General features: G+C 39.6%; 2 protein-coding genes across 2 annotated transcripts; both read right to left on the bottom strand.

Moving 5' to 3' along the window:
- Positions 1-1,059: 1,059 nt before the first annotated feature.
- Positions 1,060-21,787, bottom strand: LOC117432873 (uncharacterized). The gene is made up of 22 exons (XM_059003452.1): positions 21,322-21,787; positions 21,032-21,188; positions 20,653-20,770; positions 20,288-20,406; positions 19,674-19,873; positions 19,473-19,589; positions 18,163-18,310; positions 17,607-17,705; positions 17,217-17,366; positions 16,819-16,831; positions 12,221-12,559; positions 12,026-12,068; positions 11,284-11,416; positions 9,115-9,266; positions 8,001-8,157; positions 5,379-5,496; positions 5,049-5,167; positions 4,554-4,753; positions 3,974-4,096; positions 3,428-3,572; positions 1,787-1,885; positions 1,060-1,495 (listed from the first exon to the last, which is right to left on the bottom strand). Exons 1-22 carry the CDS (start codon positions 21,378-21,380, stop codon positions 1,337-1,339), a joined length of 2,967 nt encoding a protein of 988 aa, XP_058859435.1. The 5' UTR covers positions 21,381-21,787; the 3' UTR covers positions 1,060-1,336.
- LOC117432895 (CMRF35-like molecule 7) lies at positions 10,399-15,254 on the bottom strand. The gene is made up of 6 exons (XM_034054878.3): positions 15,138-15,254; positions 12,221-12,559; positions 12,026-12,068; positions 11,262-11,416; positions 10,990-11,036; positions 10,399-10,752 (listed from the first exon to the last, which is right to left on the bottom strand). Exons 1-6 carry the CDS (start codon positions 15,175-15,177, stop codon positions 10,696-10,698), a joined length of 681 nt encoding a protein of 226 aa, XP_033910769.2. The 5' UTR covers positions 15,178-15,254; the 3' UTR covers positions 10,399-10,695.
- Positions 21,788-22,931: the final 1,144 nt, after the last annotated feature.

Raw genomic sequence — 22,931 nt, 5'->3', positions numbered from 1 at the left:
GCATCGTTGTTTTTGGCATTTCAGTTTAAAGCTAACTAATAAGCTAGCTTTTAGACAGAAACTTCTGGATGTATTGGTGGCAAGGTTGATTAAAGATGTATTATTATTTATTAACAAAATGGAAATTAGTTTCAAACATCACAGCTCTCCCCTGTCTACTCCAACCCCACTGCAGCGTGTTCAAACTAAAATAACTAAACACCCAAAGATCTTCTGTTCAATGCATTTTATGATTACTTCTTCTCTTGTTGTCCCTGTTTCCAAGCATGTGCCTGGTGGATAGTTGTTTTTGTCTCTGTATCCTGGATACCAGCTCTGTGACTGAGCGCTGTGGGTTAGAAGTGTGCTGAGCAATTTATTAAATGGAAACAATTGCAGAACCAACCATGCATGCGGAAAAATCACAAGACGGCACTTTCAGGGAAACAGTGTAGTGTAGAGCCAATATGAGAAACAGGTTACCTGAGTGTCCTTTCGTTCTGGCTGCAAGAGTGCTCATTTAACTCCAGTCCTCAAGGTTATTAATAACAAACCAGCTTTTTTTGTCCAATCAAGAAGTCTTAACTGTTCATTTTAAATCTGATCTCCTCCAGGACTTTTAGGCAAAGCTTTAAATTACCTAATTTGAGGTTGTGGTAAAAACATTGATTCTTTTACCTGGTGGTTGTACAGATGATGGGTCATCCTTGGGTGTATGTGAAGGTAATCAATTACCCCTCAAAGGGGAGGACGATATTCATCCGCTCTGTCGGGAGCTTCTAAGAGCTGGTGTTTGTTCTGTGATAACTGTCACTGGTTTAGTGGTCAGATGGTCTAGTTGCTGGATTTACGAATCCCTGACTCAGAGACAAATGAGCAGATGCCCTTCTTTCTTAACCCTGTCAGGTGCCCATGAGTCACAGTCCAGCCACAAGCCTCTCAGAAGCAAGGCCTGGCTGAAGTGTGCTTCCCCTTTATCTGTCTGAACACAGAAACCAACCTATTCAACCCATTCTGTATTGCATACTATCATTTTAGTTTACGAAAAGCATGTAAAGAATCATTTTTTATTTTGTTCGTTATTGTCAATCACCACCATACCATTTAACCCTCACAATGATTGGATTTCTATAGTGTTCACACCTGCTGTGAAGCTGCCCTACATCCTTTAAAAAAATGATACAAAAAAAAACAATTACATCTTTTTTTATCGTTGCACACAAGAAACCAGCACCTGGAAGTTGGATCAGTTTCTGTATACAAGCAGTGCGGCCGTTGAACTCATTTTAAGCCGCTGTTGACTTCCGGGAGTGTCACGATTATTCTCCACTCTCCCTCTCCAGAGGTCACCCCGGGGTCAGGGCACGGCTTTGGCCAGGCCAACGCGGTTGTTGCCTCGGTCAAACACGGAGTAGAACTGGCCAATGAAGACGTCCCCCAGAATCCAGAGGGGACCCCCTGGGGGGGGGATGTCCATACCCTGGAACCCAGTGGTGCAGAGCCCCTCAGACCCCTCCTGAAGAGGCAGAGAGGAAAGGTTTAAACACGCAAGGTGTAACATTAAGCTTTTCAAAATCCATTGCTATAGTGGTATGAAGAATATTTTGTAAAGGACTGTTTTTTTTTAAAAGCACGTGATGATTAATTCCATCAGGATTGCTGTCTATCCAAACCCTTGCAACTGTTTTAAAGAATATTACAAGTTTGTTAACACATTTTAAATAACTGCTTAACCTGAGAACTCCAACTCAAACAACATTCCCTAAACACCTAAAGTCCTTAAGGTTTTGTGACCGGTGCTTCTTACCATCACAATGTAGGCAGCCGGGTTGAGAGTGAACTCAGCACCGTTGATTGTGAAAGTCACGTCAGGCAGTATGTTGATGCTTCCACACTCCACAGCATACTACACAGCAAGCAGGAGGCAGCGGGAAACAAGACAGACAGACAGGCAGACAGCGGCTCGATCAACGCAGTTCACCATCTAACCTTTTACACTCTAGATAGTCACTAGATGCCCTGTCTTTTTAGAATTTTAATTGCTGTTTTTCCATTTTGTACTAATAATGTTTTGGATGACACAGGTTTTAGAATCTCTTCTACAGGTAATTAAGGTAATATTAAAGAAAATGGAACAAATTCTATTGGAAATATGTACTCTGCTGTGCAAAAGTCTTAGACATGTTGCATTTTTCTACTCTGATGCATTATGAACATCAATAATTTACTCAAAGCCTCCACTAGTGTTTTCTGCTATTATAACAACCTTGACTTGCATAAAGAAGGAAAAACATTGAATGAAATAGCTTGCATCACTTGATTTTCAAGGTGTGGTATCCGAATCATAATCAACAAGTACAGAGAAGAAACATCATCTGTAATTGACAAACCCACGACTGGAAGACCTAAAAAGCTGTCTAACAAGGATAAGCAATACTTGAAGATAATATCCTTAAGGAATAGAAAGAAGACAAGCATTGAATTGATAACAGAACTGGCAGAAGGCACAGGTGTCGCTGTCCATCAAATCAACAGTACGAAGGTCACTCTTGAAATCAGGACTTAAAGGATGTGTTGCAGTAAGAATACCTCTGTTACGAAAGGGGAACAAGACTAAAAGGCTAAAATATGCACAAGAACACAGAAATTGGACTATGGAACAGTGGTCAAAGGTTCTATAGTCCAATTTCTGTGTTCTTGTGCATATTTTAGCCTTTTAGTCTTGTTCCCCTTTCGTAACAGAGGTATTCTTACTGCAACACATCCTTTAAGTCCTGATTTCAAGAGTGACCTTCGTACTGTTGATTTGATGGACAACGACACCTGTGCCTTCTGCTAGTTCTGTTATCAATTCAATGCTTGTCTTCTTTCTATTCCTTAAGGATATTATCTTCAAGTATCGCTCATCCTCGTTAGACAGCTTTTTGGGTCTTCCAGTCGTGGGTTTGTCAATTACAGATGATGTTTCTCTGTGCTTGTTGATCATGCTTCGGATACCACACCTCAAAAGCTATTTCACTCAATGCTGTCCCTTCTTTATGCAAGTCAAGGTTGTTATAATAGTAGAAAACACTAGTGGAGGCTTTGAGTAATTGTTGATGCTCATAATGCATCAGAGTAGAAAAATGCAACATGTCTAAGACTTTTGCACAGCAGTGTATGTATCAGAAATGTGTTCAAAATCCCATCCCCTTTAAGACAATATTGTTGGCCTTTGCTTTTAAAGATCATTTTCACAAATGATTGCCTGTAGGTTATTGTACAGTAGATGTGCTGTTATTTTAAAGAGAATCAACTTTTGTCTTAAAGGGAAGGTCATATATAAAAACATGTGTAACGCTCCTCAGCCCCAGGCACCTTGTACCTTGGTACCTTGTCCAGGAGCAAGAAGGATTTGAATGTGATTCAGAGTTCAGGTTCCAGTCAGAGGGAGAGCAGAGTTACTCACCGTGCCCTCGTCCAGGGGTGAGGCTCCCAGGACCTGCTGCAGGGCTTTGATGTCTGCAGTGGGTCCCGTCAGCATGGAAGTGCCCGTGTCTACAATCGCCTGGCAGCCACCACTGCAGAACATCACCTCACCATTCACTTTGATACTGAAGAAGAAGAAGAAGAAGAAGAAGAAGAAGAAGAAGAAGAAGAAGAAGATTTTTTTTAGGTTTGTATTATTCTTTGGTCTGTGACTATGGTCATCAATCATTCTAATTATGTTTGTTCAACTAGAGTTGTAATTTCAAAAGTTCTCATGTCTTTAGCATTTGCTCTTTTCTCTGAAAACATTACAATCCTTCCAACACATTAATACGGTTAATATAATGCATCACTTTATGAAAACCAAACACCATTTCCATCCCTTCTCATGCTACAGCAGCAAAACAAATGTTCTGTATAATTTACGGGAGCCCCTATATAATAGTTTCTTGAATTAATGGAATCATGCTACGGAAAAGCCACCAAGAATAGTTTTTATAGTGTCTGTGTGGTTCTCTCGACTCACTTGTCCACCAGGATCTGCCAGTAGCCCTGCTTTGTGACGGGAACCCAGTGCAGCTCCCCGGAGAAGTGCGAGCGGTCAAACCCCCCAAAGATTAGCTCCCCGCCGCTGGAGTAATCCGGGTTCCTGAAAAACAACACGCGAGTAAGAGGAGATGCTCTGTCGCTGTTCTTTGTGCATGTATGTATGTTACGAAACCCTTCCTTGAGATGATATACACAGGTAAGCATTCTGCCTCGAGATGGTCATCTCACCTCTGTATACATGAGCAAGGAATAGTGCTCTGTGCCCACTTCCTCACAAAGTGCAGCAAAACACCTGGAGTTTGTTGCTCTGGATTTAATAAAATTAACAAGTGTTACCACTGTGTTCAGATCACTGTGAAGACCTGGTTCAATATCTTTCCCAGCAAGCTCCTCTCTGTGTAAAAAGCAATGTGTCCAAATAGCGCAAGGTGCAATGGCTTTCCAGTCACTGCTGCAGCTCCATCAGTGCAGACCCCAGTGCAATTAGTCCAGTTGAATATAGATAGATAGATAGATAGATAGATAGATAGATAGATAGATAGATAGATAGATGTTACCTGTTCAGGTAAACACTAAAGATGGGCATCTCCACCAGGTTTTGTGCCATCATGTTGTCGAACACCGGTGTCGCCCCACCTGCCGCAATGGTCGGGTACCCCAACCCCAAGATCCCGTCGAAGTTGGCATCGACGAAAGTGCTGCCTGGCTCTGTCACACTCTCTCCAAACTGCTGATTAGACACAGCGATCCCCTCCACCTACAGGACAGGGAGAGTTACCATGTAATAGCAGGAACCATTGGAAAACATCCAGTTATTGCAATGTAATTACAAGTATATGCAATTAATACACTGGAACTACATGTATATTCAGTTATTAAAATCAGAATACATGTCTATTCAGTTATTACAATGGGGTTACATGTATATTCAGTTATTATAATGAAATTACACACATATGCAGTTATTACAAAAGACTCACATGAACATTCAGTTATTACAATGGAAATACTTGTCTAAATAAAGACTCAGCAAAACTATTATTAATACATACAGTCACCAGGTCAATCCCTAGGATTCCAGTCAGGCTCCCTGTGCCATACTCAATGGAGAATTGGCGTCCATCGACTTGGTAAGTCACAGAGTCCGAAGAATGATATCTGTGATGGGTTTCTGAAAAGTCAAACAGAAACAGAACGAGATTGATAACGGTCATAATTGATTTTCTCTTGTCTGGGCGTATCCAGAACTCTATGAGGCAGCTCAACATTTCTGAACTACTTGCTGCTGGCTGGTATTATCTAACCCTGTTTCAGTCCCTGATCATATGCTGTTTACAGTCATTGTGTATCTGTAACAGGGGATGAGGGGAGTCCATACTCACCGCAGGCTTGGCCGGAACACAGACCAGAGGGGACCCAAAGGTTGGATGAGCCAGTGTCGAAGATCACAGTGAAGTTCTGAGGAGGGGTCCCTATGGAGATCTCCCCATAATATTCAGCCTGAAAGATAGAAGACATGTTTGTATGCATATATATATATATATATATATATATATATATATATATATATATATATATATATATATATATATATATATATATATGTGTGTGTGTGTGTGTATATATATATTGTGATGATGTGTATGTACCAGACAGTAATTTGGAGGCTTTAGGACCATGGGGGGTAGCCACACACTGTGTTGAAACAAATGTAACAAGTGTTTAATTGTATAATTAATCGGCAAATGCTGATCAGGTGGAAGTGATCAGGTTGGGGTTAAAAAGGGTTTCAGTTTGTGTGTTCGGGAAGAGGGTTGAAGTGGTGAAATAAGCGTGTTGGACAAAAGGTTTTTCGGGTAACAAAATAAAGGTACGGCTATCCTTGACCACGAAGTTCTGGACGGTGATTTGGCTGAGGTGATTCTGGGAATTAGTTTAAACAGGGGAACAGGCTTACCCTGCCCTGCATTAGTTAGCCTTTCTGTTTCTCAGTTTAGTTAGCGCCTGAAGAAGGGCTAGGTTTTGTTTTGTGTGTTTTTGTTTGAACAGTTTGCTAAATAAACGTACGCCACGGCGTTTAAAGAGCACTACCCTTGTTTCGTGTATAATTAAAGTGACAAACACCTGTTGGAAAGAACAAAGTACATCACAATATATATATATATATAAATATTGAGAGAGAGAGAGATAGAGAGAGAGAATTACAGATAATTCAAAAACAGCAAATAGCTCTATATCCAAGGATAATCAGGATCTAACAAGATAGTGTTAGAAATTTCAAGGTTGACAAGGTGCTAGAAATTTCAAATTGACAAGGTGCTAGAAATTTCAATATGACAATGCAGAACCTAAATCTAGAAAAGTCTAGAAAATGCCGGACTGTAGGTGAACATTCTTAGAGAGTATAAAAGGGTTAAGCATAGGATGATTGCTGTCTTTACCAATAAGTCAATATGGGAAAATTAATTAATTAATTAATTAATTAATTAATTAATAGCTCTCTGAAGACCTTAGGCAGACAATTATTTATTGTCATAAAGCTGGAGAAGGATACAAGAAGATTTCCAAGTATTTGAGTATCCCAATTTCAACTATTGTTTTTATATCAAGAAGTACAAGACTCATGGTACTGTCACAACGCTCCCTCGGTCTGGAAGAAAGAAGGTTCTTTCACCAAGAGCAAGTAGAAGAATTGTGAGGAAGGTTAATAACAATCCAAGATTGACTGCCAAAGATATTCAACGTGGTGAAGGTCTCAATGGTCGCAGGCCAAGGAAAAAGCCACTCTTAGGAAAACGTCACAAGGACAATCGCTTAAAGTTTGCAAAATGGCATTTGAATGATGGATATGAGTTCTGCTCAAAGGTTTTGTGGAGTGGTGAAACAAAAATCGAGCTATGTGGTCACGCTGATAGTCGTTACATTTGGAGAAAGTCTGGTGAGGCGTACAAAGAAAGAACACCATACCTACTATCAAGCATGGAGGTGGTAATATCCTTCTATGGGGCTGTTTTTCCTCTATTGGCACAGGAAATTTAGTTCCAATACATGATAAAATGGATTCCATAGCATGTAAACGGTATGTAAACTTTTGTCTACAACTGTATGTCAATATTTTTTTTTTTCTTTAATTAAAATTCTACAATATATAATTATAACTAGATGTAGTCGTGTAAAGCCAAATGGATCATTTATGTTGCTAGCCTGTTGAAAGTTTAGAAAAGTATATTGATGCCTAGTGAAAGCATGTTTAAGCACAGATTGATAAATCACAAAGAAGCATGGTAAAGAACAGTAAACAAAAGGCATCATGAATAGCGGTATAAGCACGGGGAAACCACTGTGAAAAAAATAAAAGGGCACTAAGAAACATAGCAGGGATGGAAATAGGACTCCTATTACTGAGCCGTTACATCCTGCGGCAGGGCGGAAGTGAACCTGTAAATACTGTGCTTTGGTTATAAAGTTTGTGTTGAATTGAAGTTTGGCAGGGATGGGGTTAAAATCCCATTCCTGCCAAATCCACGTGTGGAATGTGGCTGGGTCTTGATTGGTTAATGGATGGTATAAAAAGGAGTCAAATCCTTTGTTTACGTAGAGGATGGTTTGGTGAAGGTGAATGCCCAGCCTGAACAGTGGAGTTAGTTTAAAGGGAGGTTTTGATTTGTGTTTGTTCAAATCTTTTGTTTGTTCCTGTGTTTGATTTTGTTTGTTTTGTTGATAAAAGTGTGCATTTGCACTTGAAACTGCAGCTTTCTCTCTGGCTGGTAACCAGCCTTCACCACAACGCCACCCTTTCACACACCCATTTCAGGTTTTAATACGAGCTTGATAAATCAAAGTCTAAAGGTAACAAGCGCAGGTGTGTTCTATTAAACTCATAGTAAAACCAGGAATGGATCACACTGCTATGCAATAGGAGTCTTAGTTCCATCCATGTATAGTGAGGGATACTGGCTTGGTGTTGCCGTCCCTGTGCAGTCACACACACAGGAGATCCTTACATCCATGTAGTTGATGAGGGGCTCATCTGCCTTGGTGGCAGCAGGGCAGGCATCGCTGTACTGGGTCATATCCAGCTGATGCTTCTTCCAAAACTCAGACAGGCCCCCCCTTGCCCGCATCGCTTGCCTCATCGACCTCTGTCTCTTCAGAGGCACCCTGAGAGAGACAGGAACCCAGACAGTGAGACAGAGCAGTGGTTATCAGGACCCAGCTACATCAAACATGAACCAACCCAACAGCAGAACCGCACCTAACCCACAGTGGATATCAGGACCCAGCTACATCAAACATGAACCAACCCAACAGCAGAACCACACCTAACCCACAGTGGATATCAGGACCCAGCTACATCAAACATGAACCAACCCAACAGCGGAACCACACCTAACCCACAGTGGATATCAGGACCCAGCTACATCAAATATGAACCAACCCAACAGCAGAACCACACCTAACCCACAGTGGATATCAGGACCCAGCTACATCAAACATGAACCAACCCAACAGCAGAACCACACCTAACCCACAGTGGATATCAGGACCCAGCTACATCAAACATGAACCAACCCAACAGCAGAACCACACCTAACCCACAGTGGATATCAGGACCCAGCTACATCAAACATGAACCAACCCAACAGCAGAACCACACCTAACCCACAGTGGATATCAGGACCCAGCTACATCAAACATGAACCAACCCAACAGCAGAACCGCACCTAACTCCGAATGGCTGTAAACCATGTTAATGAGACAGTGAAGAAGATCCATGAATCACACTGCAATTGTGTAGTCGTTAATCACAACAGGAATTCATTTAGATTTATTTGCTATGTTATAAATGGTAATTGCATGGTAAAGCTTTTAAATGAATGGCCATATAAACTCCATTGTATCATTAGATTAACGACAACGATATATGGGGAAAAAATAATAATACATTCATAATGAATTAACAACGGAATACCATAGGAATACAATAGTGCCCATTGAAATGGTTTTGTGCTCTTGATTTTGAAGTTGCATGTAGTGTCACACACACTCACACCAGCCTATCTGAACTAAGACTCTGTAGGTGGCTTTTCCTCAATGAAATATCAAAAAGCACTTTACCTCTTATTCCCCACGGCTAAGGCGAGACACAGCAGCAGAAGCACTGCCGATTTCATATCCGCTCCTTGGTAGTTGATCCTGAACCTGAAGAATCTGTAGGCTTGTCTTCCACAAGGTTGTTTAGCGAGAGAGCCAGTGTCTATCCCTACAGGCTCCAGTCACCAGAACTGTTCCAAGGGCAGGGGGGAGTAAACAGGGCTCCTTCTTATCAAACATCTGACATCACAGGCCTACTTCTCTTTCACACCTTTGTTGGTTAATTATTAATCACGTGTAGCTTCCATAGAGATGGAGAGGTCTTTGCAATATTGCCATTTTAAGCGCTAAATTGCGTTCTTTTCTGTAACTCATATTGATTCTTTTTTTTAACGAAATGTGGTAATGCATTTACAATTTAGCCAAAAAAATAACATAGTTCCTTTTTAGGTGCATTTAAAAAAAGGACTATGGCTAAAGGATAAGATTGAAATCAGAAAGTGTTTCAACAGTGCAAGTGACATGCTTTTCATATCACCAAGCCAGAAAATAGCACCAGAGAAGGGAATGAATGGTTTTGATAGCTGGATGTTTATATAATATTGGGATGTCCAGCAGTTACCTTAGAGAGTTGGTTTGGATTGATTCTTCAGCTGAAGAGATGCTCTGAGGGATAGGACCAGTTTATGCGATAAACAAAATGACCAATGCTAATTCAATTCAATTAGCACATTATCAAGGATGTGTGATTTCCCTGTTTATATGCTGTTAGAGAATCAATGACTCCTGGAATACAGCCAGGGTAGGCAGGACCATGTAACACCTCTGCTCCTTTGAAAACCCAAACCTTATTGAACTTGTGCCCTGTAAGAAAGCACAGTCACCTGAGATGAGCTGTGGTGCACAGAGAAGAGACTGAACCCACTGCACGTCTCCCTCATTCAACCGCCCAGGTACTGACCAGACCCAACCTCAATTAGTTTGAGAGAGCTGGCAAGATCTTCATCCAAGCCTGGATGTCTCCACTCATGCGATACTGTATGGGGGTGTGATGCCACCTGCTGTTGAAGCACATGCATTTTTATATTTATTAATTTTGTTTCTTTTGGAGTTTCAGCGTCAATACTATCTAGCTCGACTTCTTTGACATTGTTGACCAAGTCTTTGTAAGCAAGTATAATTTACTAAATAATGTCATTTACTTGGTCAGAGGTTTCTATTGGCGCAGTTTAATAATTAAGGCTTAGTGAACATATTGCCTTCTCGGTTAATGAAAAACCAACACTTTTTAAAAAATATTTTATTCAAAATAAGTGTTGAAAGACACAACAAGGCAAGCGATAATCCACACACATCACAGACAAAGTGATCTGTAGTTTTATCAGTTTTACAAAACCATATTTTTTCTGTTTTTATTCAACTTTAAAAGAGTACAAATAGGAGCAGAAGTCTGTTCACTCAAAACCACAAACAAAGGAAAGACCCCAAAAGAATGCTCTGTTAGCGTAAAGCTGAGCATGGTTCATGAAGACTATCACTCTCCAACACTCCAAAGTGTTGTCAGCCTCCAGTCTGCAGGGGGCAGTGTAACTCCCACCCTCCAGCTCACTGCTGTACATCCGCTTCGTTTATGAATGTTACATCTTCAGAATGCCTGAAAAACTAATGGGAAATATCAATTTCACCTGTTCCAACACCGATTCACAATCATCAGAAATAAGTCTCTTAAAACCATATGTGTTTTCTTACTATCAGAGCAGTCTAATAATGTCTAATAAAACATAATTTAAAGGACAATTTCCAAAAGATGATCCACTGAACTAGGTAGACAGACAAAGAGACAGACAGACAGGTTGTGTACACAGGTAAATTGGTAGGTAGAGATCAACTCTATATTACCTTTATATACGAGAACCTGTTATTCCTCTGCTGCAGGTTGACTTTACCTGGGGATTTAAAAATGGAGTTGAATTAAACAAAGCTATTTTCTAGAACAGCTTGTAAATGGGAAGATATTTACTCATTGTTTTCTCCTGTGCAAAGTGTATCAAAAAGCAGAAGAACATGAAGCGTTAGTGATAGCTACCCAGTTATTACCATGTAATTACACTGTTATTGATGAACTCTATTCAAATACAACCAACAACCCAAGGCAAATCTCAAGAACCCACACTCAGTCCTCCTCCAGCTCACGTAGATGTGGACCAGCACTGGACACGCAAGCATCACTGCCAGCAGGGCCCAGCGCAGGGAGCCCCAGATGATGTGTGCGTCGAAGGGTCCGTCTGATACACTCTGATACACTTCCTGAGCGTCAGGGAGGCTTCTATTTACAGAAAGACAAGAAGAATAGAGAACTGAAACAGGATATGTGTGGTTGTGGTCTCAGTGTTTATTACACCACCTCTTCACACTAAGAACCTGCTGTTTAACTGCTGATTATTATCCGAACAAGGAACAGCGGGCCGGTATTATTTAAAGGTCTTCAGATAGCTCTCTATTTTTTCCCATACTGACTTATTGGTAATGACAGCAATCATCCTATGCCTAACCCTTTTATACTCTCTAGGAATGTCCACCTACAATCCAGCATTTCCTAAACTTTTCTAGAATTAGGTTCTGCATTATCATATTGAAATTTCAAGCACCTTGTAGACAATACGATTATAGCATCAAAGGGTAAATTAGCATTTTTGCTGAAATAAATAATTGCAGAGATCTATTTCTTATAACTTTTTTTCCTCATCCACAAAAGCAAAACTTTTGCTACAAAAGATTTTTCCTAAAATTATTTGTTTTCGTGAAAATTCTAGAAATTATAAATTTCCATTGGGGTCTGTAAACTTTTGACTACAACTGTATGTGCAAATAAGATATGGACCTGCAAAGATTATATTCAAATAGTTATCCTTATCTGCAATAATGTAATGATTACCTTTCTTGTTCAGGGGTCCATGGTGATTCTGAATCAGGGGTGCCTGTGAAAAGGAAAAGTCACATTAACACATTGACAATAGAAAAAAGAAATCAGATCCTGAGATAACTGTATCATTGCGCTGTGTAGTGTCCTGTTGTATTCCTTGCGTTGTATGTGTTGCTTTGCTTTGCTGTATATCTCCTGAACCTTTACCTTGGTAAACGTGCAGCTGGAAGCTTTGCAGGGGCTTCAGTCCGTACAGCATCCTCACTGTGCACCAGTACTCTCCGGAGTCGTTTTGCCGGAGCAGGGCCATGGTGACAGAGACCATGCCACTCTTCCTCAGGTCCACGATAGACACGCGGCCGTGGTGCGTCTCCGCCACGTACCCGTCTGTCCCCACCAGCACCGTCAAGCCCGGATCCTTGTGCTGCTTGCACCAGGTCTTCATGTGCTGCCGGTACCTCAGGATGTTGTAGCGGCAGTATACCGTGACGTTACCACCTTCGGTCACATTCAACACCTGCACCTCTCCCAGAGCCTGGCACACTGCTAGATACAAAGATACAGTTGCACAAGAAATGGCATCCTGAGAATGGAAATCATACACCCTGTCCTCCTTGTGTGCACTGCTAGCCAAGTGGAGTGTTAAATACAGTTGGGCATTGTGACGGGGAGGACAGGCTAGGTTAGTTTAGAGGATTTGATCCCAACAACAGTATAGCGAGGGTTTAATAGGGAAGATTCCTGGAGCGGGGGGTCTCTTAGTGAGGCTAGCGTCGTTAACTTTGTTTTGTTTTGTTTTCTTTATTACATCCGGCGCTGGGATTCCCATTGCTGGTTGGGGCCTGTGTTGTTATTAAATCTGCACTCCTGTGTGGTGTGTCAACACCCACTGCTCTGTGTCTGATTCAGTATTATTCAGTGACGACCCATGTGAGTAACATCTCCCTGTTACAGGCATTTATAACATTAGTGCATAACCCTGAAGAAAACCGGGCACAGAAATTACCAGACCTCAGCATTACTAGTTTGGAACAAATATTGTACAGGTCATGATACGGTACGGTATACTGGTACTGTTACTACGGTAATAACATGTCACACAATTAGCGCAGCAACATATTGAAATATTACCACTGTGGTACCCATACGGAAATAAATATATTTTTAATATATGGAATTATATATTTTTTAAACCTGAAATGTATTTATAATATATTTTCTAAAACATGACATGTTGCTTAAATATATTTATAATATACTATAAATGCATTTTGTAAATCAACATATTCACATTTATACTTTTATTTTTCTAAATTATATTCAAAATACATTGTAAAATATGTTGGAAATAAATATATTCACATTAATATATTATAAGTGTATGCAGTGTTTTCAAACAATATATTTATATATTGCATATAATGGGAGACTGCGACGGTCAGGCAGCATTAAATTTAAAACAAGAAGGCTTCATAAGTTTATCCATGTACAGCAGATAAAAACACAGACACTGTGATTTTAATTCGGTAAATAAGTTTATTCTTGAAGGAACAAATATGGTCGTTAATGAATCTTTCTGCAGATACCGAAGTGTTACAGATACCTCATAAAAAGTAACTGGGCTAAGCCTAGTATTTAGAAGAAAAAATAGAGAGGTCAATAACAATCAAGGACACAATAGGCTGTTCATATTTTAAGGCACCTTATATTTAAACTGTATGCCCACCAATATGAAAAAAAGAATGAAATTGTAAAAATGTATTTCCAGTTTATTAGTGGTTTTTTTTTTTTTTACTTTCATAGCTCTATTTTCAGTAACAATTCCATAGCTATTAATGCATTTTTAATTGGAAGCAGCAGTTTTTTGTAACGTCTCATAGTTTCAATGTTAGCAGGTCTACAGGGAAGCAGCCCAAGCACCTGTTGTAATGCAAACAGCCTTTTAGCATATGTTGAAAGCTTTTCATTTTTGTACTTGAGTGTTTTATATACACTGAATTTTTACAAAATGTTGATATATTCCGTTATGTTTAAAGATAGTGGTTATTTTTAAGTGACATTGCGGAATTCCATTCCTTTCTTATTTATTTGCTTCACATCTGTTTGGTGGAACACATGCAAAATATGGTGTGTGTCCAGGCACTTTACATTATGTAATATATTGTGAATACATTATATAATACATGTTTAGTAAATATATTGAATAATACATTTCTAAAAAATACATGGACAATATAATTGATATATTGTTACCTGAAATTATATTTTAAATATATTTAAAATATGTTTAAGCAAATACATTTTGTAAATATATTTTCCATATGATGAAAACGGGCCAATTTTGTAATATGTTAAATATATTTTATATAACGTTACATACATAATACATATATTTTTCCATATATTTTATCATTCCCAAAGTTTTATATGAATAATATGTTTACAAAAATATATTTAAAATATATATTTTTGCAATATTGTGTTAACCATTGTGTCTACATTGTCCATAAACCATATGCACAGATAATTAACTGTCAAGAATATATATTAGGCAATGAATGGGTTGTATTGGTTGAATAGCAGATTATTGGTGCACTGACAATAGCAACATTCAAAAGTTCAAACAGTTCAATTATGCTTGAATCACTGAATCACACTTTTAGGTAACAAGTCAGATGCTGACTCTGATTTTTCCAGTTCCTATTTTTGCACGCTGAAAATAACTCAATCATTCTTTAATGCAGTACGTACTGGCAATATAGTCTAGCTTTATAATTATGGATCCCAGCACACAAAGGTTATCTTTACATAATGATCAGGGACCACCTACTCCCTCTAAAGTAGTAGCTATTAAAATATAAACAGTAGCATTAACTATATCTGAAAAGTATATCGGAAGATCAATAGAAATATATATGAAGCATACAAGGCATGCACTGTCCTTCTCCTCAGTAATGGATCTTTACTTTCACCAGTCCAAACCATAAATGCAGCTTTGCTTCTCACTGCTTGGGCAGCCAATATACAGTATCCTTATATGAACACTGAAAAGCCACACACCTACTCACAGAGAGTCACACGCACGCATGAACGTTCAAATATCCTTAATGAGTATAGCACTTACCTGCTGCAAAAGTCAACACTAGGACAGCTGCACAGTCCATGTTCAGTAAGATGCAATGCAATGTGTGTGTAGGTGAGGGTCTGGCTGTGGTGCAAGTCCTGGTTCCTCTGAAGGATTTGGAGAGTGTATTTTTAAGCTTGGAGAAGGAAGTCTGTCACATCTCTACGAGGCGTGTGGAAGTTGCACAAGACCACTTACCCCTTTGTGTCAGCACATCAAGCAGGGCAGGAGGGTCAGTTCACTCTGTGAGATGACACAAGTAATTACATTGTAATTACACACAAGACATTAGGAACTACATAGAATTTCGATTTTGCAATTAAATATATAGTTACATTGTAACTACAAACCATTGATGTAATAACTGTGTTTTTACAATTTACTAAAGTGTAATTAAGAGACACTGGGGGGGGGATTTTCAAACATCAGTGTTATTGTATCAAACTCGTGGGATAGTAACAACAGCTTTAGAAGCAACTGATTTTCAAATGGAATTGTTAATAAAATGATCCGATAATGCTTTGAAATTGAGTCGATGAGGTCGTTAATGAACGAATTTCTCAATAAAAAGCTTAACTGTCGCAGGTCACGTACATGACTTCCTTTCTCAACGACTAGATAAAGGGAACTCGTTAATCAAAATGCATGCTAACGAGATCAAGAAAAAGCTTTCAGGCTGTGTCTGTCCTCTGCGTCGCACTGGCCGACATGCAGATAGAAGGGGAAAAATTATATGTTTTTTTAATCAGAAATATATATATATTTTTCATTTGTATGGGCCAGGGGGGAAGTAAGCCATCTACGTAGGCTTGATTGGAATTGATTTTCTTATGTTGACATCTGCTTTTGTCTGCATTTTAGTAAGTACGATTGTAGGTTATAAATAAATATGTTTCAAGTGCCATTTGTGTTTGTAGTTGTTAGGTATTATGCATGTATACTATATGTGTAACATTTCATTATATATTTATTAAGCTTTTAAAATTACGATAGACCCCAATACACAATTTGTTTATAATTGTTCGGTGAATTCCTCTAATCGTGCTGAATGCATTTTCTCTGGCATTCTTTGCTCGCCAGACTGGAATTGTATCTCTATTTCATTTGAATCGGTAAAGAAATAATGCTGTAGAATTTAAACATTAACTATTACTACTAAAAAATGAATTCTTCTTCATAATAATAATAATAATAATAATAATAATAATAATAATAATAATAATAATCATTGTGACAGCATGCAGATCTGTAAATAACCAGATAAGGGAGTTTTTCAACACAGATATTTCGGTTTGTGGGTTTGTGGTTTGTGCAACTCACTCATAGAAAAGTCCCTGTTCTGTGTTTTCTTTGCTTAGGATTGGGCGCTTCCAAGTTTAGCCACACTAATGAATCACTGAGCAGATCTAGACAGCATGGGCACTTTTGTCATTGGCAGGGGTGCTTTCCATTCCTGCTGCAGAAGACTAAAAACAGGATTATCAACCAACCAAAAATGCACCTGTCCATCTGTCTGTCACACTCTACCTGGTGAGCATAACAACTGCCTTCAGTTTTCATGAATCTTCCCCGAGCTAGTGCAGTGTTTTCACTCTATAAGGCAGAACTTTATTCCACCAGCACTTTCATTCTTGATATGAGGCGGACCACAAACTATACGATTCAGAGACGAATGACTTACCATCCAGCACACTCTGTAGTAGAGAGGTTTAGTGTGGGTCTTACGCTGAGGTCAGTGTTATTTACTCATCAGCCACTCCATTACAATATGCGTTTGCTTACTCACTCAACACGTTCAAGACGGAGTTATTGTGGAATAAAAAATAAAAAAAAACACAAAGAGCTAGATTTTTGTATAACCTTTAATCAATTTAACAATTTGCTTTTAGAATTATGATTTACATGATTTAAAATCAGCTCCATGTATGTTTTTGTTTTTATAACACACCCTCTCTCACAGCGTGTGGAGGGTGAAACCCAGGCTAGCATTGCAGCCATTCTGGCTGGTTGGTTCAAGGGATGTTATAAAGGGATTGGACGGAGGCTGGAGTGAATGGGAGGGGCTTAAGCAGCAGCGGCGAATCCAACACGGTTGTTCTGCATGTCGAATACGGAGTAATACTGCCTCAGGAACACGTCTCCCAGAATCCACATGACCTGGCCATTCTGGGAAGACAGGTAAGTACCCATGATGCCGCTGGTGCAGTACTGTTGTCCGTTCTGGTAGTTCTAGAGGAAGAGAGAAAGAAGAATATCAGGGGGGAAACAACAAAGTTAGTAAAAACAACACTTTGTGTTTAATAGTAGTTTCTGTGGGCAAGATCTGTCGTGTGGAGGGTGTTCTCTCACACAAAACTGCACAATCACATCCTATAAAATAAGAGACACCCCACACACAATGTAATAACCTGCAATCAAGACAGAACACTGGATTCTCTGTAAGGTACAGAGGAAAGGGACATTACTTACAACGATGGTGTAGGCAGATGGGGGCAGGGGGAAGTTCACTCCATTGATGTTAAAGGTAATAGTAGGCATGTTAGCCAGGTTGTTGCAATCAATAATGTACTGAAAATAACAAGAAACAAACATTAGGATTATACAGCATGTATTGCAAATCAAACCTAAACCCTTGACCGATGCAAAACACACCAAAATATATATTTTAAATGGAGTCTCCATGATTAGATTGTTTTGTAACTGCATAGAAGTTTTTGACTTTTTATTTGAGATGTTTTTGTTACATTTATAATTGCTCTGTAAAAATGCAATCATCGCACAGATGGAATGCAATCTCACGTTTAATTACAAAATAACAATTATAAAACAAATAGACAGAAATAAGGACGTTGCTACAGTCTTTTGTACCCAGTGTTTACACACACGGTTGAAAGAAAAATGCAGCCACAGTGCAATTAATGACATGTAAAAGTACAGTATGGCTTACAATTTGTATGTAGATTGAGCTGCCGTTTAATTCCTAGTTACAGTGGAGACTGGTTATGCTGAGTTCCAGTGTACTCACCTCCCCATTCTCATTAGCCTGAGCTCCAATGTACTGCTGCAGGTATCCCAGGTGCTGCTGAGGGCAGGCGAGGAGGGAAGTGCCTGTGTCCACAATACTTTGACAACCCCCCTGGCACCAGCCAGTCTCCTGGTTGTTGATGGAGAAACTAAAAAATAAACACAAATATCAGGGGCGTTACATCGATTTGTTTTTAGAATGAAATGTGGGTTTTGGTCAGAAAAAATCAAAGTTAAATTGTGTTTTTGTTATTACATAAACCAAGTTTACTTTCATCTTGTAAACGGGCATTTTTAGGTTTGCTAAAGAAATACATTAATTTATGACTGGAAAAATAGTCTAATAAAACATTATGCATATTCAAAATGGTGTTCATGTTTACCAATGTAAATTGCAGTTGTTGATACTGATCTGTTAGGAATGTGTCGCTATATAAGACTGTGTACATCAAGGTTTACTGAAGTTAGAGTAAGGTTTTGGGTAAAATGTATTACTAACTGGCACTGTAATGTTTATTTGTGTAAAAGAGCATTCTATAAGTGTAACGGGACCAATGCTTCAATGCAAAAATACACATGCGATGCCAGTGACACCTGCAGAAAGACCTGCAGTCGCACCGCACAGAGCAACTGGCAATTCCCAGCAAAGTGTGTCCATGAGCCGACCTCCATCGGGCTTTACATTCTCTCCAGTCCTTTGATATTTTTTTCTCAGTAATACACACCAATGCTGTTTCTATTATTTGGGCATCTCTACATTCTTTAAATATTAAAAACATATTAAAAACTGATTCATATTTTTTTGTGGCGATAGTAACGCATTAAATGAAATTTTATAGTAAATTCTATCAAACATTTTGATGTTTTTTTTTTTTAATTGCTATGACATTAAACACTAAACATTAATCATCTTTACAAACTCCATCAACTTAAATTAAAATGTCTTTCCTTTTGGATTTGACTACTTAAATGAAGGGAAAAGTTAACAGATGAATGGGATTCGGTAGGACTTCTATTATTTACCATTTCTTAAATGATTTGCCATCAGAGTTGACTAAAATGTTTAATGAGGTCTCCCCACTCCACATTGACAGTCTCCCTGTTGTTTTGGTGAATCTCATCAGCTTTCTAGCTTGAACTTTAAGTGGTTGTTGCTTTCAAAGCGAGTCTGAAATGGTTTCATTTGGAGCGGTCTGGAGACGTATTAAAGCCAGCAATGCCTGTGAAGTGCTGTTTGAAATGTAGAGCTTCCGCCTGTATGCAATGGCATGGTCAGGTTTAGGTAGAGAGAGATAAGGAAGGAGGACCTACCCATTAATTTCAATCTGCCAGTACATCTGATTGGTGACGTCAGTCCAGTAGATGTCACCAGTGTATCGGCTCTGATCAACACCTCCAAATGTCATCTCACTGCCTTGGGCCTCATTCCTGAAAAAAAAACCAGCAACAAAATAATGCATTAATAAAAAGGAAACATTTTAGTTAAAAAATGCAGTATTGGGGCTAACATACCGACTCAGGTAGAAAGCGAAAACGTTGGCATTAAGCATGTTATTCTGCATCATGGTGTCCATAACAGTGGGCTGTCCTTGTACAGACTCGCTGGGGTACGCCAGGCCGAGGATGCCATCATATCCAACATACATAAAGTTGGTGCCCGGCTCATTGGTGCTCAGACCCACCTCCTGGTTAGTGAGGGTGATGCCTCCGATCTGAGCAAGAAGAGTCAAGGGTTAGACTGAGCAGCACTGCGCAGAGGCAGGTGTGTCAAATCTGTGAACTCTTTACTCCCTACATTTTATTACAACAAAGAGCTACACCTTATGGTAGGAACAACCTTCAGTTAGGGAACTGTGCAGTCTAAACATCGTTCGTGTTCAGGGGGAGTAACTACGCGATAAGACTGCTGAGAGACTCACTTTAGTCTAGTATAGCATAGGAGCTGCCAAATATTTACACTCATGCCACCTGGAGCACACATAATGAACAGCAACATTAATAAAAATAAAAAAAACAGAAACAGTAGCTGCTGTGTCTGGATATCCAAACATACATTCTTATTCTCCCTGGGTATTTCTCTACCCACACATCCCTGTCTCTGTGTATCTGAAGCCTGGAGTACTCACAGTGACAGTGTCATAGCCGAAGACCCCAGTGAGGCTCCCAGTGCCGTATTGCAGGGAGAAGGTCTGCCCATTACTGGACCAGGTGGAGGACTGGGTGGGGTTGAACCTAGGTATGTTTGCTGAGAAACAAAGAGAAGTGCATCAGAAGGTCAGAAGGTGTAATAATAACCAAAGGATTTTTTTTTTTTTTTTTTTACGAATTACAGTTTTGCTGTTGATCTATTTTTCCCCCAGAACTTATTTTCACTTTAACTCAGGTAAGGCAAATTCATTCTACTACATTTCTGCTGCAGCACATGCTGTCAGTGTTAAAGTGAAAAAACAAAAGCATGGAAAGTGTAATATGGAGGAGACCCTGTACTTACTGCAGGCCTGGCTGCTGCAGTACGTAGAGGCAACCCAGAGGTTGGAGGATCCGGTGTCAAACTGAACATAAAAAGACTGTGCTGGGGTCCCGATGCTTATGACTCCACTGTAGGACATCTTCAACAACAAACAAGGAAGAGGCGACGTTAGATTAGGACTGCTTATCTGTGCTGCCGATGACCTGACAATGGTTTGCAAGTGGAGTAAAACAAATGGGTTCTGCAGTGATTCTGTGCTGGCTTCCAGCCCCCAACTTCAAAAGGAATGTCTTTAACAGAAGGCATTGAGAAAGGGTTTGTCATTGAATTTACTAGGTTTCTTCATGCAGTTCATTGAGTGTTTTACAGTTGCGGGTGAAACGAGTATGTAAGGACGTACATCACCATAGTTCAAGAGAGGTGCGTTGCTGGTGGTTGCGTAGGCATTGGGGTGCAGGCCTTTGTACTTGAGGCCAGGATCAGTGTAATGGATTGCCTTCAGCTTCCCGCTATCCTTCATCTGCTGGCGGACAGACTTGAACTTCTTCAGAGGGACCCTGGAGGCAAGAAGCACACATCGTTTTAATTTCTCACATAAAAGCATCAAAGCAACATACAGCACGGTGTGATGCATATGAGGAAAATGCACACAATGCATAACAGTGTTGAAAAGCATGAAAGTGTTCTCACCTGATAAGTCCCTCTGACAGAGTCAAACACGCCAAAGCAACGATCAGCCACTTCATCATCTTTCCCAACCACTTCCTCTGCGTTCCTGGATGCACTGAAACTGGGGCTGAGCAGCCACTTTTATACCATCCAGGACGCCCTCACATCCCTCCAATCTTATCAGACGACTGTATTTAATAAAACACCAGCACCCTATTTTTGACTGTTCAAAATGACGTGCCCGCATAATGTTTTTAACCTTAGAGATAAAAAGTGCGGGGTCATCGGTTAATATAGTGAATATAAACACTGTAGAGCAGGTCGTCTATAGGTAGTGCTGCGTCTGATAGCTCGCAATTAAAGTGCTCACAGTCATGCACACATTGATAACTTTTTATAACTTGTGATAACCAATGGAAATGACTTTTAATTATTGTGCAGAGTGGAAAAACAAATATTGTTTATGTATAACTACACATCGAGCTCTTCAAACATGAATTGATAAAAGGAGATGTTGTCAAAATGGAAATATGAGTGTGTGAGATGTTAGCCATTTATAAAAAAAATATGTTTTAGTTTGATTAAACTTTAGCACATAGCGGTAGACCAGGAGTCTAATGATCTTAACATCGATCTTAAAAGAAAGACAGAAAGAATATTTTTAAACTTGAATTGTTTGTATTTGTTAAGCTCCTGAATGAATTGTAATAACGTGACTTACAGCTGTTTCAATGCTTTATTTTATTGTGTGATTTATAACATCAATCGGGAGTTTAGGGATTGTTCAGCAGTGTAAACTGCATGCTGGGGAGCACAGGGGTTTTGGTTGGAGGGTATTAATGAGGGCTCCGTGCCCTTGCATTGTATGAATTCACGAGTAGTGAAATAAAATAAATACATTCAATTAATAAACAGAGTATCAGCTTACCGAAGGAGCCCCATGTCAAGTGCAGCACAGCACAGCAGAGCAGAGCGAGAGCCTTCATGGTGACTTTAGGAGACTGTTCCCCCTGCCTGCCTCTCCATTCCTTTATATCATTTCAGATCAGAACAATGTGAAAATAAACTCAAAAGAAACATTCTTTGGAAGATCTTTTGTTGGGTTTTCTGGCATACTTGCACATACTTGCACACACACACACACACACACACACACAAACACATCGCCCAGGATCCGCAGCGGCTTTCTGGTGCTCCTGGAAGTTCTGCAAGGACAAACAACAGCAGTGTCAGCGGGGAAGGACATGCAAACATGCAAAAAAAATGCAAAGAAACAAAGTCAACAATGTAGTAAAGGCAGACAGTGAGAACTCACTCACATTAATAGTGTAGGCTTAGGGAGACAAGGCAAAGTCAATGCCATTGATGGTGAAGGTCAGATACGGCAGATCGCTCATGTTATTGCACTCCACCATGTGCTGCAGAAAATGAAAAAGAGAGTAAAAGATAGAAACAGCTGTGAAACTGCACCATGACCTCAAGAAAAAATTGCCTAAAACTAGCTATTAGTCTAATGAAGATAGTTATCAAATGTATGGGTCTAGTCAGTGGCAGATAGTGGTCTGCATGAGAAAGAACCAGGACGGTACAGGGTATTCAGGTCAGGAGTGCTTCAGTGGAGCTCTGCTGGG

Source organism: Acipenser ruthenus, chromosome 29, assembly GCF_902713425.1.
Source record: "Acipenser ruthenus chromosome 29, fAciRut3.2 maternal haplotype, whole genome shotgun sequence".
NCBI lineage: Eukaryota > Metazoa > Chordata > Actinopteri > Acipenseriformes > Acipenseridae > Acipenser > Acipenser ruthenus.
The sequence above is the reverse complement of the archived record's forward strand: the minus strand, read 5'-3'. Positions and strand labels throughout refer to the sequence as shown.